Genomic DNA, 11,819 nt, shown 5'->3' on the forward strand with positions numbered 1-11,819 from the left:
ACCACCGACTGTGGATCCGCCTCAGGAACTGGGGAGGCCACCGACTGTGGCTCTGTCTCAGGAACATGCGAAACCACCGACTGTGGATCCGCCTCAGGAACTGGGGAGGCCACCGACTGTGGCTCTGTCTCAGGAACATGCGAAACCACCGACTGTGGATCCGCCTCAGGAACTGGGGAGGCCACCGACTGTGGCTTCACCTCAGGGACAGGAGACACCACCGACTGTGGTTCCGCCTCAGGAGCAGGTGACACAACCGACTGTGGTTCCACCTCTGGAACTGGGGGAACCACCGACTGTGGTTCCACCTCTCGAACTGGAGGGACCACCGACTGTGGTTCCACCTCTGGAACTGTAGGGACCACCGACTGTGGCTCCGTCTCAGGAACAGGAGAAAACACCCATGGAGGCTCAAGTTCAGTCTCTGAGGTGGCTTGAGGCATCTGTAGAGGGCTCTTGGCGGTTAATGGCCTCTGCAGAGGGACTCTTGGAGGCATGTCATCACCAACTCTAATTTCTGAAGCCCTCTTAATTTTAAGCTCAGGGGTCTCTGGACGGCACAGGGCAGGCTCAGGGGTCTCTGGACGGCACAGAGTTGACTCAGGGGTCTCTAGACGGCACAGAGCTGACCCAGGGGTCTCTGGACAGCACAGAGCTGACTTAAGGCGACGCCTCTTCTAACGACGAGGGGTCTTTGGAGCTAGGCTAACGGGTTTACTGAAAGAATCTGGCGACAAATTAAGCGGTTGAAAAATAAGAGTTCCAGAATGGATAATAGGATCAGGGGCTAAAGAATCAGGCACGGGGTTAATAACTGGTTCAGGATCAGGATCCGGCGAGGAAACAGGTCTAGTGACAATGGTGACAGGTGCAGGTGTCTGATCAGGCTGGAGGGGAACTCTAACTGTTTGATGTGAAATTGATGGGCCAATTTTGAGTCCTTTAACGGATGGAGCTAAATGAAGGTCTAGAACATGAGAACAGAGGCTAACCTGGCGCGGAGAGGAACTGGAACTGGTTTGTGATGCTGTGTCTAACCCAATGGCTAGTTCTATGAGGTCCTCATGGTTAGCTGGCTCGACGTAAAATGAAAGCTAATTTCTAACAGATTCATTTAAAGCTAAGAGAAAAGCGGACTCGTTCCACCCGGAAACGGCTGCTCTACCCTGGAACTCGGAAGAAAACTCGGCAACGGACCTATTACCCTGTTTAGTATTTAGAAGATTGGAAGAAACGGAGAACTTAGAGACCTGACTAAAGGTTCTTTCAAACTCCTGGATAAATGTCTCAAATGTACAGTTTTCTCTAGTTTTAGGCAGAAATTTGGTCTCCGCCCATTCAAGGGCTTCACCAGACAGAAAAGAAACAACAAAAGCTATCCTATCCTTATTATTAAGAAAACAAGAAGTATGAAAACTAAAAAATGACCGACACTGAAATAAAAATCCCTTGAGCTTACTTGGATTGCCGGAAAATCTCTCAGGCAGAGAAGGACCGGGTGACGAAAACGACGGGCTGTGTTCTGACCAGAAAGGAGGATTATTATCTTGACTTGGTAGTGACGTCACTGCCGGTGACCTAGGAAACGGAAGTGGATTCGGGGCAGGACGAGCCGCTGACGTGGCGTTAGCATTATAGAAGTGGTTAGCGAATGTTTGATTTAGCAGTAACTCACGGAGGGTTTGTGTGTGTTCATGAATCTGAGCGTCCCGTTTCTCAGTCCAACGACGGAGGTGATCTGCTGGGCTTTGTGTCTGGCCGCAGTGTTCTGTCATTATGGATTCTAGGAGTAAAGCCCAAAATGCAGAACACACACGGGGAACTGGGTAAAAGTTCAAAAGAGTTTATTTTAAACACAAGCACATGAATACTGATACTGGAACTGGTTCAGACTGGGGAGCAGGTTCACTGGAGATTGTACTGGGACTGGAGACTGTCGGTTAGCTGAGTTCATGAGAGGCTAAGCATCTAGCTTCAGGCTTAGCATGGCAGTCCTAGATTTGAGCTTCCAGCTCACTGCAGAGAACAACAGGGGAAAACACGAAGGATTCTTCAGGCTGAGCCTCCAGCTCTTAGCAGGGAACAATGGGGAAAATCCACATAGGATTCTAGAAACCGATTCCACATAGGAACCTCCAAGGAAACTCCACATAGAAGTCTTTGGTAACATCCACGTAGGATTCTTCAGATTGGCTCACCAGGGCAGTTTAGCAGGTTAAGCTCTCCTAGAACTTCTGGCTTGAGACTGGTTTCCTGAGATGAAGCTCCTCCATAGCTTCAGACCAGAGACAGGGTTCCAGAGGGGCAGCTCTTCCTGAGCTTCAGACCAGAGACAGGTTTCCTGTGAGGCACAGACGAAGGAGAGATTAGAATCTGAATCTCATACTAGAGACAACCAAGATTCAAACAAAAACAGAGACTCTGGAAGCTAACCAACTAAGATCAACACTGCGGCGTGGAAGCAAAGTCAGGCAGGAGCTTATAAAGGAGAGGTCTTCTGATGAGAGGATTGAAGTTTTTTTTATTCAATATATTTACTCAACGTTGAAGTTTTTTATACTGTATTTCTTGATTTCATGTTCAAGCTTTTTATTTTATATATTTATTTCAGGTAGAAGTTTTTTATTCTATATTTATTTATTACAGGTTTTATTCTATATTTATTGAGAGAGAGGGAAGCTACAGCATCATGCTGCCTCCAGTGCAGAGCTTAAACAAAAATTGCAGCACACAGATGTGAGGGCATCTGTCCTGAATAACGTTCTACTCTCTGATAAATCCTCCTGATTATGTCTCCATCTGTTGGACTTAGAGTTTGCTTCAATAATATTGTTCAACCTATTTCAGTCAGCTTCCATTCCAGGATCTTCTAGTTTACTCTTTCCCAGTAGTCAGTACTTTCTTTCAGTCCCTGCCTGATGCTACGGCGGCTGACAGGAGCAAACAGAGAGCAAAAAGAGAACAAACTTATTGTCAATGTTCAATTCTTTCCCTATTAGTCTGACCAGAAGTTTATTGATATTCTGAAAGATTTTTTTTGAGGTTCCATTAGCATTTAGCATAACTCAAATAAAAAAAAATCCTTTAGCTATGACAGAAATGTTTTTTTGAATTCCATCATTGAAGAACTCAGACTATTTTTCTAATTCATCACATGACAATAAGGTTTCCCTGTTTAGATAATTTAAAGTCTTTTCCATATTCTGTTGTTATGTTTTGGGATTTCTTTTGCTTCTGGTATTTTCACTTTTGATTGGGAGGATAATTTCCGATTCTTCAGTTTGTTAATTATATAGTGCGGAAAATTATATTGCCGTCAGATAGAGCAGTCAGTAAATTATGTGTTTTTGTAATTCTTTCAGGCTTATTAGAAAAAATTGTTTCAAATCACTTTCATATGCTGAGGGTCTATGGTTCTAGTTGGATTCTCAATTAATTGGTGTCATCTCTGTGATTAAACCCACGTGCAGAACACCACAGGAGACTGAGTAAAAGTTCAACAGTTTATTTTGGATTAGAACACACAGAGTAAATAGTTTGGTCAGGTTCTGGTTCAGGCCCGGGGCTGGATTCACAGAGTTCTCTGCAGAGAGGGATTGTTTGGTTAGCCAGGTAGCAAAGATGTCTTGGCAGAGTTTGTTTCTGAGTTGTACCTGATGAGGTTCAGACTGATCGGTGGAGAGAGGGAACCGGTTGGGTCCAGAGACTGTGGATTCAGCAGAGAGCTTAGCAGCGGCAGAGCCTAGCTTCAGGCTAACGAGGTTCAGACCTTGAGTGGTTCTCCTAGTTCTCTCCTAAGAACAAGTGGGGAGATTTAGGATCTTCAGGTTTGGCTTCTTAGGACAGGCAGGCAGGTTTCCAAACATGAGCTCCTCCAGAGCTACAGACTTCGATCAGGTTTCCTATGAGGCAGAGAAGACAGAGACAGGTTAGAATCAGAGTTACTCTCCAGAGCAGACAGAGATTCTAGGTTCAGGCTGAGCCTCATGTTCTGCTAACCAAAACTGGTCAACACTCCGGCGCTGAAGGGAAGTCAAGCCGCTGCTTAAGTAGCTGGTCTCCTGATGAGATGAATCAGCCTCAGGTGTGCAGGTGGCTTCAGCTCAGGAGACCCAGGGCGCTCTCTGCTGGAGAAAGGTGGCAGATCTCCAGATCCCAACAATTAGTTTAGAATAAACTGATCAGTTATTAAAATTAAATTCTTTCTGTTCTTTTTTTCATCCCAATTGATGTTAAAATCTCTAACTAGAATAATTTATTTTTCTGATTGAATATTTTCTGGAGTTCTTTTACCTAGTCATAAAATCATTTTTAGATGAGGGTTTATGATAGAGACAAATTCAAGCTACTGATATTTCAGCAGAGAGGGACATAATAATGCCGACTCATTCTAAGGTCACACTATTAGGGCATATGATAGGACTGGATTTGAATATATTCGGAGCCAGATGGTTCCTACTGGAATCAGGTTCCTCCACACACATGATGGGAATTAGCTTTCTGCTTTTTATTAACTGTACCTGAACCACTGGGAACTGACTGGTTCTGGTTTCTCTCTCAGACTGAGTGAAGTCCAGAAGATGGAAGATTGGGATCTAAAGGAGGACAGAGCAGAACCTGCAGGATCCAGCTGTCCATCAATGAGGAGTGACCTGTCCAAAGAAAACCCTCCAGACTTCAGTGCAGAACCTGGACCCTCAGATTCAGAGTAAGGATCCGGTTTCTTTCTTTTTTTTTTTTTTTTGTCTTATTTTTTTTACACTGTCCTGTCTGGCAATGTGTCAATAAGAATAATTGTCTTGATGCCAATAGATATATTATACAATACTATTGCTGAAGTATAAGTAGTTAGTCAGTAGTTATTAAACACTCAAAGGAGAATTTCCGTTTTCCTGCAAGCCCCTCTCCCTCTTCAAGTTTGTGTGTTCACTCTACATTGCTAAGTGTCCTTGTTGTAATGCAAATAACCTGTGATATGCCTAGCCCTTCTACATGAGACTGGATAAAGGCTGAAACAAACTGGCATCAGAACAAGAGCATGCTCCAAACACTTTTCATTACCTTCCCCTGCAACATCAGAGCTTTTTGCAGGAATATGTTGATAAGTCATATCTAAATCTTTTATTTAGGCAAACCTATTAAACAACCAGATATCATACAGGTCCTAGTTCCTGAGCTGAGAACAAGTCATAACATTTTTCCAACAAGGCAAGGCAGAGCCTATTTATATCATCCATTCACCAACAGACTCATTTATATTGCAAAGCCTACTATGTGAAAGAAAGAACAACTTAGAGAATAATTGTATTTTGTCTTGACTCGCTTTTTCACATCATTCAACATTACAGCTAAGAGTATGACAAACAGCAGTGTCTACTCCTCCCTCTGAAAGCAAACAGATCCTTGTTCTTTTCCTCACGTTCATTAAAAAAAATCTCTCATTGTTTCACAGTGTCCAAATGTTCTCATCCCATTGAAAACTGTCGTAAACCATATACTTGTAATAAAAATGAAATAGAAAATGGAGTGCACGTGTAATCATTAAAAACTATATGCAGAAGGAAAATAATTTTTTCCTGGTTGAAATTTAGTACTTAAATCTATATTTGTGTTTATAGTAACTTACAATTTATCTATGTTGTACTGTCCTTAATAAACAGTTTGTGTTCTAACATCAGCCGTTTTATTTCATCCCATATTGCCAGAACTGGCAATATGGGATGAAATAAAACCTACTGTAATCTGTTCCCCCTGTCTTCAGGGGTTAGTTGTCATCATAAAAGATACTTATAAGCCAAAAATGAAAAAGCTGGGGCCTTTTTTGTCTGATTTAGACAGGGGGAACAGATTACAGCAGGTTTTATTTCATCCCAGATATAGATTTAAGTACTAAATTTCAAGCAGGAAATAATTATTTTCCTTCTGCATATAGTGTTTAATGATTACATGTGCACTCCATTTTCTATTTCATTTTTATTACAAGTATATGGTTTACAACAGTTTTCAATGGAATGAGAACATTTGGACACTGTGAAACAATGAGAGGTTTTTTTAAGGAACGTGTGGAAAAGAACAAGGATCTGTTTCCTTTCAGATGAAGGAGTAGACACTGCTGTCAGCGACCAGCTTTCAAGCAAACGTTTGTGTTTTATTATTAGTTTTAGATCAATATCACTGGCGATATTCTGCTATAACATGTGAAGTAAAGAATAAAACAGTAAAGCTCAATTTTCACACACGTAAAACCTTTTAAATTTCAAGTTCTGCACGTTGGAATTGAAGCGGAGTTAGCTGGGGTTGTTCTTCCTACTCCGTGCGCGCTCCCGACGAGGGGATAAAAATTTTCGCAGGGATAACTACCTAGGCACAACACCGGGACTGGCAGCCTCTCACACAACACGATCGTGTCATTTCTGGTAAATAATTGTGCCGAAAGAACAGCCGCGTGTGGGTTATCTCAACTTTCCACCTAATATGGTGGTTTTCCCACGATGCACCGCGCCCGAGGTAAACAATTGACGTCACGTGGCGCAGACCGATTGTCCCATTTAGCAGTTTTCACAAACCCTCTCTCTGATAATGTAGGAAGAGTTTTTATTTTTCCAGAAATTGCTTGATGTCATTATCTGATGGATTTAACTGTGATGTGTGTAAAGGAGAAGGAGCAGCAAAAAATGCTTCTGCTGCTTCCTTTTTGCTGCTTGTACCAGTTTAGTTCTGATGCACGGCTGAAGCAACTTTGCTGCTCCTGCTGCGCTGTGGAAAAAGTGGGCCTGACGCGCGTTGGGCGGAGCTACTCCATCCTTTCTCTGCCTTGCAGCTATATTTGCTGTGATCAGTGGGAATAAAGTAGTTTTAATATGTTTTCAAGTGAGAAAATCAACCTGAAAACTTAATCAGTGCAGTCAGATTACCATCCTGCCTTCCAATATTACTTTTGTCGGAGCCACTCAGACCCCCATATACTGGCGGTGCGCTGTCAGTAGGAATCCCATTCAACAGCAGCCTATGGCCCGGTCGCCTCCTCACAGTTCGCCGCAGAGGCTGGAAGCGGTTTTCATGTACATAATCCAAACCAAGATAATAAAAGCAAACATGTTTTGTCAGCAGGTTTCTTCATTTTAAGTTAATTTAGGTATTAATAAACTGTTTGAGAGGAGTGATCATTGCACTCTGTATCATCAGCGCTGTGTCTCTCTCCCTTCCAGCTCCCAGATCAGCGTCTCTGATTGGTTGATGTGGCACGTCGCGCAGCAAAAGTAAAATTTTTCCATCTCGAGCAGCAGTGCGTTTGCGGCGCGTTGCACGCATCAGATGCTTAGGCGCTTAAGCTTCAGCTGCTCAGATGTGCTGCGCCTGCTGCTCAAAATGCGCCGTGGAACATTTTGCTGCGCCTTGACGCGTGTCAACCATTGACTTTGCTTGTAAACTAGCTGCTCCTGTGGCTCCTACTGCATTCGGCTTGAACACAGCATAAAGATTTATAGAAATCTCAGAAGGCATTGATAATACCCTCCGGATCCTGTAATGTATTACCAATTTAGTCTGTAACTGCAAATAAAGATGTTTTTTCTGTGTTTATTTTTAGCTGACTAGCTAAGAAACTTCCTGACTTATTGCTATGTTCAAAGCTTTCTGCTCTAAGTCTTTCATTAAAAATGTATTTTGTTTTTCAATATATTTGTTTAATTCTAGTTTTATTCTACGGATTTTAGGTAATTTTTCCTCATCTTTATGAGCTTTCTGGTAACTTAAATTTTTCCTCTAATTCCTAAGTCTTATTTTGTTCTAATATTTTTATATGACATGAGAATTAAGAAAATTTACCTCTCATTACTGCTTTCCCTGCTTCCCATAGTATATATGCTGATGCTGCTGGTAAATCATTGCGCACCAAGTATGATGCCCATTCTTCCTTGAAAATTTTGAGAAATTCTTTATCTTTAATCAGTGATGTATTAAATCTTCAGTACTTGTTTTGTGTGGCTATTTTTTTATTTATTAGGGTTAAAGTAACAGGAGCCTGATCACTGACAGCAATAGGATGGATTACAGCATCTGAGACATCAGCGAGCTGCTGATTAGGAAATAGTCCAAACGAGAGTAGGAATGATGGACATTAGAATGGTAAATGGCATGTACTTATATAGCGCCTTTATTGGCAAGCTACAGTGTAGCCACAGCTGCCCTGGGGCTTACTGACAGAAGCGGGGCTGCCGTACACTGGCGCCACCGGGCCCTCTGACCGCCATCAGTAGACAATGCAGGTGAAGTGTCTTGCCCAAGGACACAACGACACTGAAAGTCGGAGTGGGGGCTTGAACCGTCAACCCTTCGATTTCAGGGCAAACTCCCCCATCCAACGCCACTTCATCCTAACAGTAAGTGTATTCCTTACTGTTAGGATGAAGAGATCACCATACATCGCAAAGACCAAAATCACTCATGTATTGTTTGACTACATTTAATGATTGGCAACTGCGCTGAGTCCCTGTTGTATTCAACCTGTCTATTTCTCCATTTAGACCAAAGTCGAGGTCACCCCCAATAATTAGAGAGCATTCACTGTTCTTTGACTGTGCAAGGAAAAGTTTGTGGATGAATGAGGGGTCGTCAACATTTGGACCATATATGCTGACAATACATAGATTATGGTTATGAATAGATATTTTGTGATAAATCTGCCTTCGGGATCAATAATTTTGTCTAATATTGTAAAACTGAGTTTTTTGTGGATTAAAATTGCAACTCCTCTGTCTAGAGTTATGGCAGGCTGCAAACACATCAGGGAACTCAGTTGTCACTGATTTATGGGTTTCTTGCAGTAAGACAACATCTGTATTTAAAATTTTAAGCTGGTTAAAACTCTGAAACTGATTCTCTCTGATGTTAGCTCCATGCACATTCCATGTCACAAACCTTACCTTCACCATAGGTGTGAGTGAGAAGCTGAAAAGTAAATGCCTCTGAATAAATAGTTATACCTAGACCCAGGTAGCATAACATGCTTGCGATTGTCTGGAACACAGGGAAGAAGGAGACGAATAAGATAAAGGGAGTTAGAGAATTAGGAAAGTGCAATGAGTAAGAAAAGGTGAAAGAAAAATAACCCCTGCCCATGCTTCCTGTACCCATCTGTGACTAACCACCATACCGTGCCAACGTGTTTTTGAGCTCTGCATATATTTCATTTATCACTGTGTTCTGTTCTATAAACATTCCTTCCCGAACTTTCTTCGAACCGAGCAGCCTGCCTTCCGGAAATATTCCAATCCTGCTTCTACTTGAATCACACCAACGTTAAGCTTTATTTTTCTAATGTTTTTTTGTTAAAAAAAAAGCACAAGAAACCTTGTGTCACATGCTTTAAATCCACCTGTTGTGCATCTCATAAAGCCAAGTAGTGATCTTCTGATCCCTGATCAACTGACAATTAATATAAAGTTTGTCAACTGCTACTGTAGCTCTGATGCCTTCTTTCTGATTGGGAATAAGACTTGTCTATGATCTAATATTTCCTTTGGAAGCTGGTCATTAACGCTGAAATCTGTTCCTCTCAGTTATCTGCCCTGACTCCTGACCTGCTCTTTTTGTTTGTAATGCTCAAACTTAGCCAGGATTGGTCTAGGAAGAGATTTATCAGGCTTCATACCTCCGAGCCGGTGAACGCGATGGAAGGTGATGTTTTTTGTCTGCCGGGATTTATAGATTCTTCTGGAGGAACTCAGAGATTGTCACCTTGGGATCCTCCTCCTGCTGCTCCGCGATTCCTGTGAAGATGAGATTGTCTCTCATGCTGAATGTCCAGAATGGATTCTTTTATCTTTCTATTTTTGCCAGACAGCTGGATCATCCACTCTGTGAGCTTCGTGACTTCTTCCTTCAGTAATTCCTTCTCAGCGGTAACAGAGGCTAGCTGTGCTTGGCTGTATTCCAGCAACTCTCTCAGAACTTGAAACTCCTTATGCAAGACTTCTACCAATGATGTTGTCAAAACAGCCGTCCACGTAGCTCTTCAGACTCGTCAAGGTCTCGTCTTCCAGTTTGTTCTCTCGAAAAATAAGAGAGAATTGTTAAAGTTTAAACTTGGGTTTGTTTAATTTACAATTATTGGCTTTTACTTACCTGAGTGGATTTATTTTGATCTACATGTATGTCGCCATTTTACTTACGCACAGCTCTCGGGAGATCTCAGCTGCTCATTCTGTCCTCCTTCTCCAATGCAGGAACTAAGCATTGGCGCTCAGTTTTGCTGGAACCGGTTTCTAAGTAATGGATGTGACTCTGCTGAGATAGAACTTTTAAAATCTGAACTGGTTGATCTCCAATGGTTTAGACTTGGTTCTGTTGGTTTCCCATCAGCATCCAACAGCTTACTGACAGGTCCAAAGTCATTTTCTCTCCTCTCAGTCTGATAAATCCCATAAGTTGTTCAGATCTGAATCTAAATGTGCATGTGTCATGAGTCAGCAGGATTCTTCTGGTTCATTCCAGCAGGTGGAACTGGTAAGTAGAAGCAGCCCTCCCTGTCTTTGTCCACACAGTCCTACCTGTGGAGCTGCAGGTTGGGTCCATTCAGAGCTTCATGTTGCTTAGAAACCAGAACTCTCCCAGCAATTGTTCATCTGCAGGTCTGTGGTTTCTCTTTCCTCCTACCATCAAATAAACCTTAGCATCACCCTGCCTCTGATCCAGTTCAGGTTCTATTGGGGTTCTGAGTGGTTCTGTGATGGAATAGATGCTCCATGTGTCAAGGATATAGTCCCTGATCCAATTGTCCTGAGTTTGGTTCCTGTTCTGGCAATTAATCCCAGTTGATCAATAATAGACAGAAACTAGTCAGACAGCAAGGAGACGGTCCTGACCCGGTGACCTGACCTGGTCCTCTGTCTATAGTGGACCTTCATGAACATCTTCAGCTTCAGGAGGAAAGCCTTACCCTCTTGGTAGTAAACAATTTCAGTGATGAAGAAATGTCTCCACAGACAGAGGAAGAGGAGTGAACCCCAGTGTGGAGAAAGAACCGGAGCAGGACCGCTGACAGCCAATCAGAGCAGCTGTGCAGCAGGTAAGACTGAACATCTCCAATTAGAGCTTCCTTATATCATCTCTGATTAACCATTTCCATGTCTTTAGTTGGATTTGGAGATTCAAGCTTTTCAAAGTCTTTCTGGGATCATTTAATCCAACTACATCTCTGTATTTTATGCTGCTGTTAATGTACCATGTGTTCAATGCAACAACCTATTGTGTTTGCTGAACTGGTTCTGTTTTTAGCTCTTTGGGATAAATGCAGCAAAACTGAAATACTCCTTAAATCTGGAGATCATTTTGATGCACGAAAATAAAAGGTGGAAAAAGCAACCTGCTGCTCTGCTGCTTTTCCAAGAAAAGCGAAGGAAAGTCTGAGAGACAAAAACCTGGATTTCCTCTGACATTATATCACTGATTACAGGATAGATGTGAGGACCAAATCAGTCCCATGTCATTTCCAGTGTGTAATTATTCTTTAAAAACATCCAATCTATCCAATCCAATCTCTGAGTGAGAAATGCCATTTAAATTTGAAGACTAGCTGCTCCAATGAGCTTGGTGTGGATTGGTGAGGAACAGGATCTAGATAAGATGCAGGACACCTCCTCACAAAAGAAAGGTCAGTTTAATAGACACAGTCTGAACTAGGAACACCATGAGATAGTGAGGATGAGGCATATAAAAGACTGCCACAGGGAACAAACAGGAACTTAAAGGAGAAGTTCGGTTTTTTACACTTTAAGCCCATTTTCTGTAGTGTCCAGGATGAAATCGAATGATCGACA

At 42.3% G+C, this 11,819-nt stretch overlaps 1 protein-coding gene across 3 annotated transcripts in view; it reads left to right on the plus strand.

Annotated features, from left to right (window-relative positions):
* LOC107100234 (protein NLRC3-like) overlaps nucleotides 1-11,819 on the plus strand; it is a 37,596-nt gene that overhangs the window by 10,815 nt on the left and 14,962 nt on the right. For all 3 annotated transcript variants that reach the window (XM_015398648.1, XM_015398650.1, XM_015398651.1), the window contains 2 exons: nucleotides 4,562-4,708; nucleotides 10,986-11,068. In XM_015398648.1, the coding sequence (XP_015254134.1) occupies nucleotides 4,562-4,708; nucleotides 10,986-11,068 (230 nt within the window). The remainder of the gene's footprint in view (nucleotides 1-4,561; nucleotides 4,709-10,985; nucleotides 11,069-11,819) is intronic.

Source organism: Cyprinodon variegatus, unplaced genomic scaffold (assembly GCF_000732505.1).
Source record: "Cyprinodon variegatus isolate N-32 unplaced genomic scaffold, C_variegatus-1.0 Scaffold947, whole genome shotgun sequence".
Taxonomy (NCBI): Eukaryota; Metazoa; Chordata; class Actinopteri; order Cyprinodontiformes; family Cyprinodontidae; genus Cyprinodon; species Cyprinodon variegatus.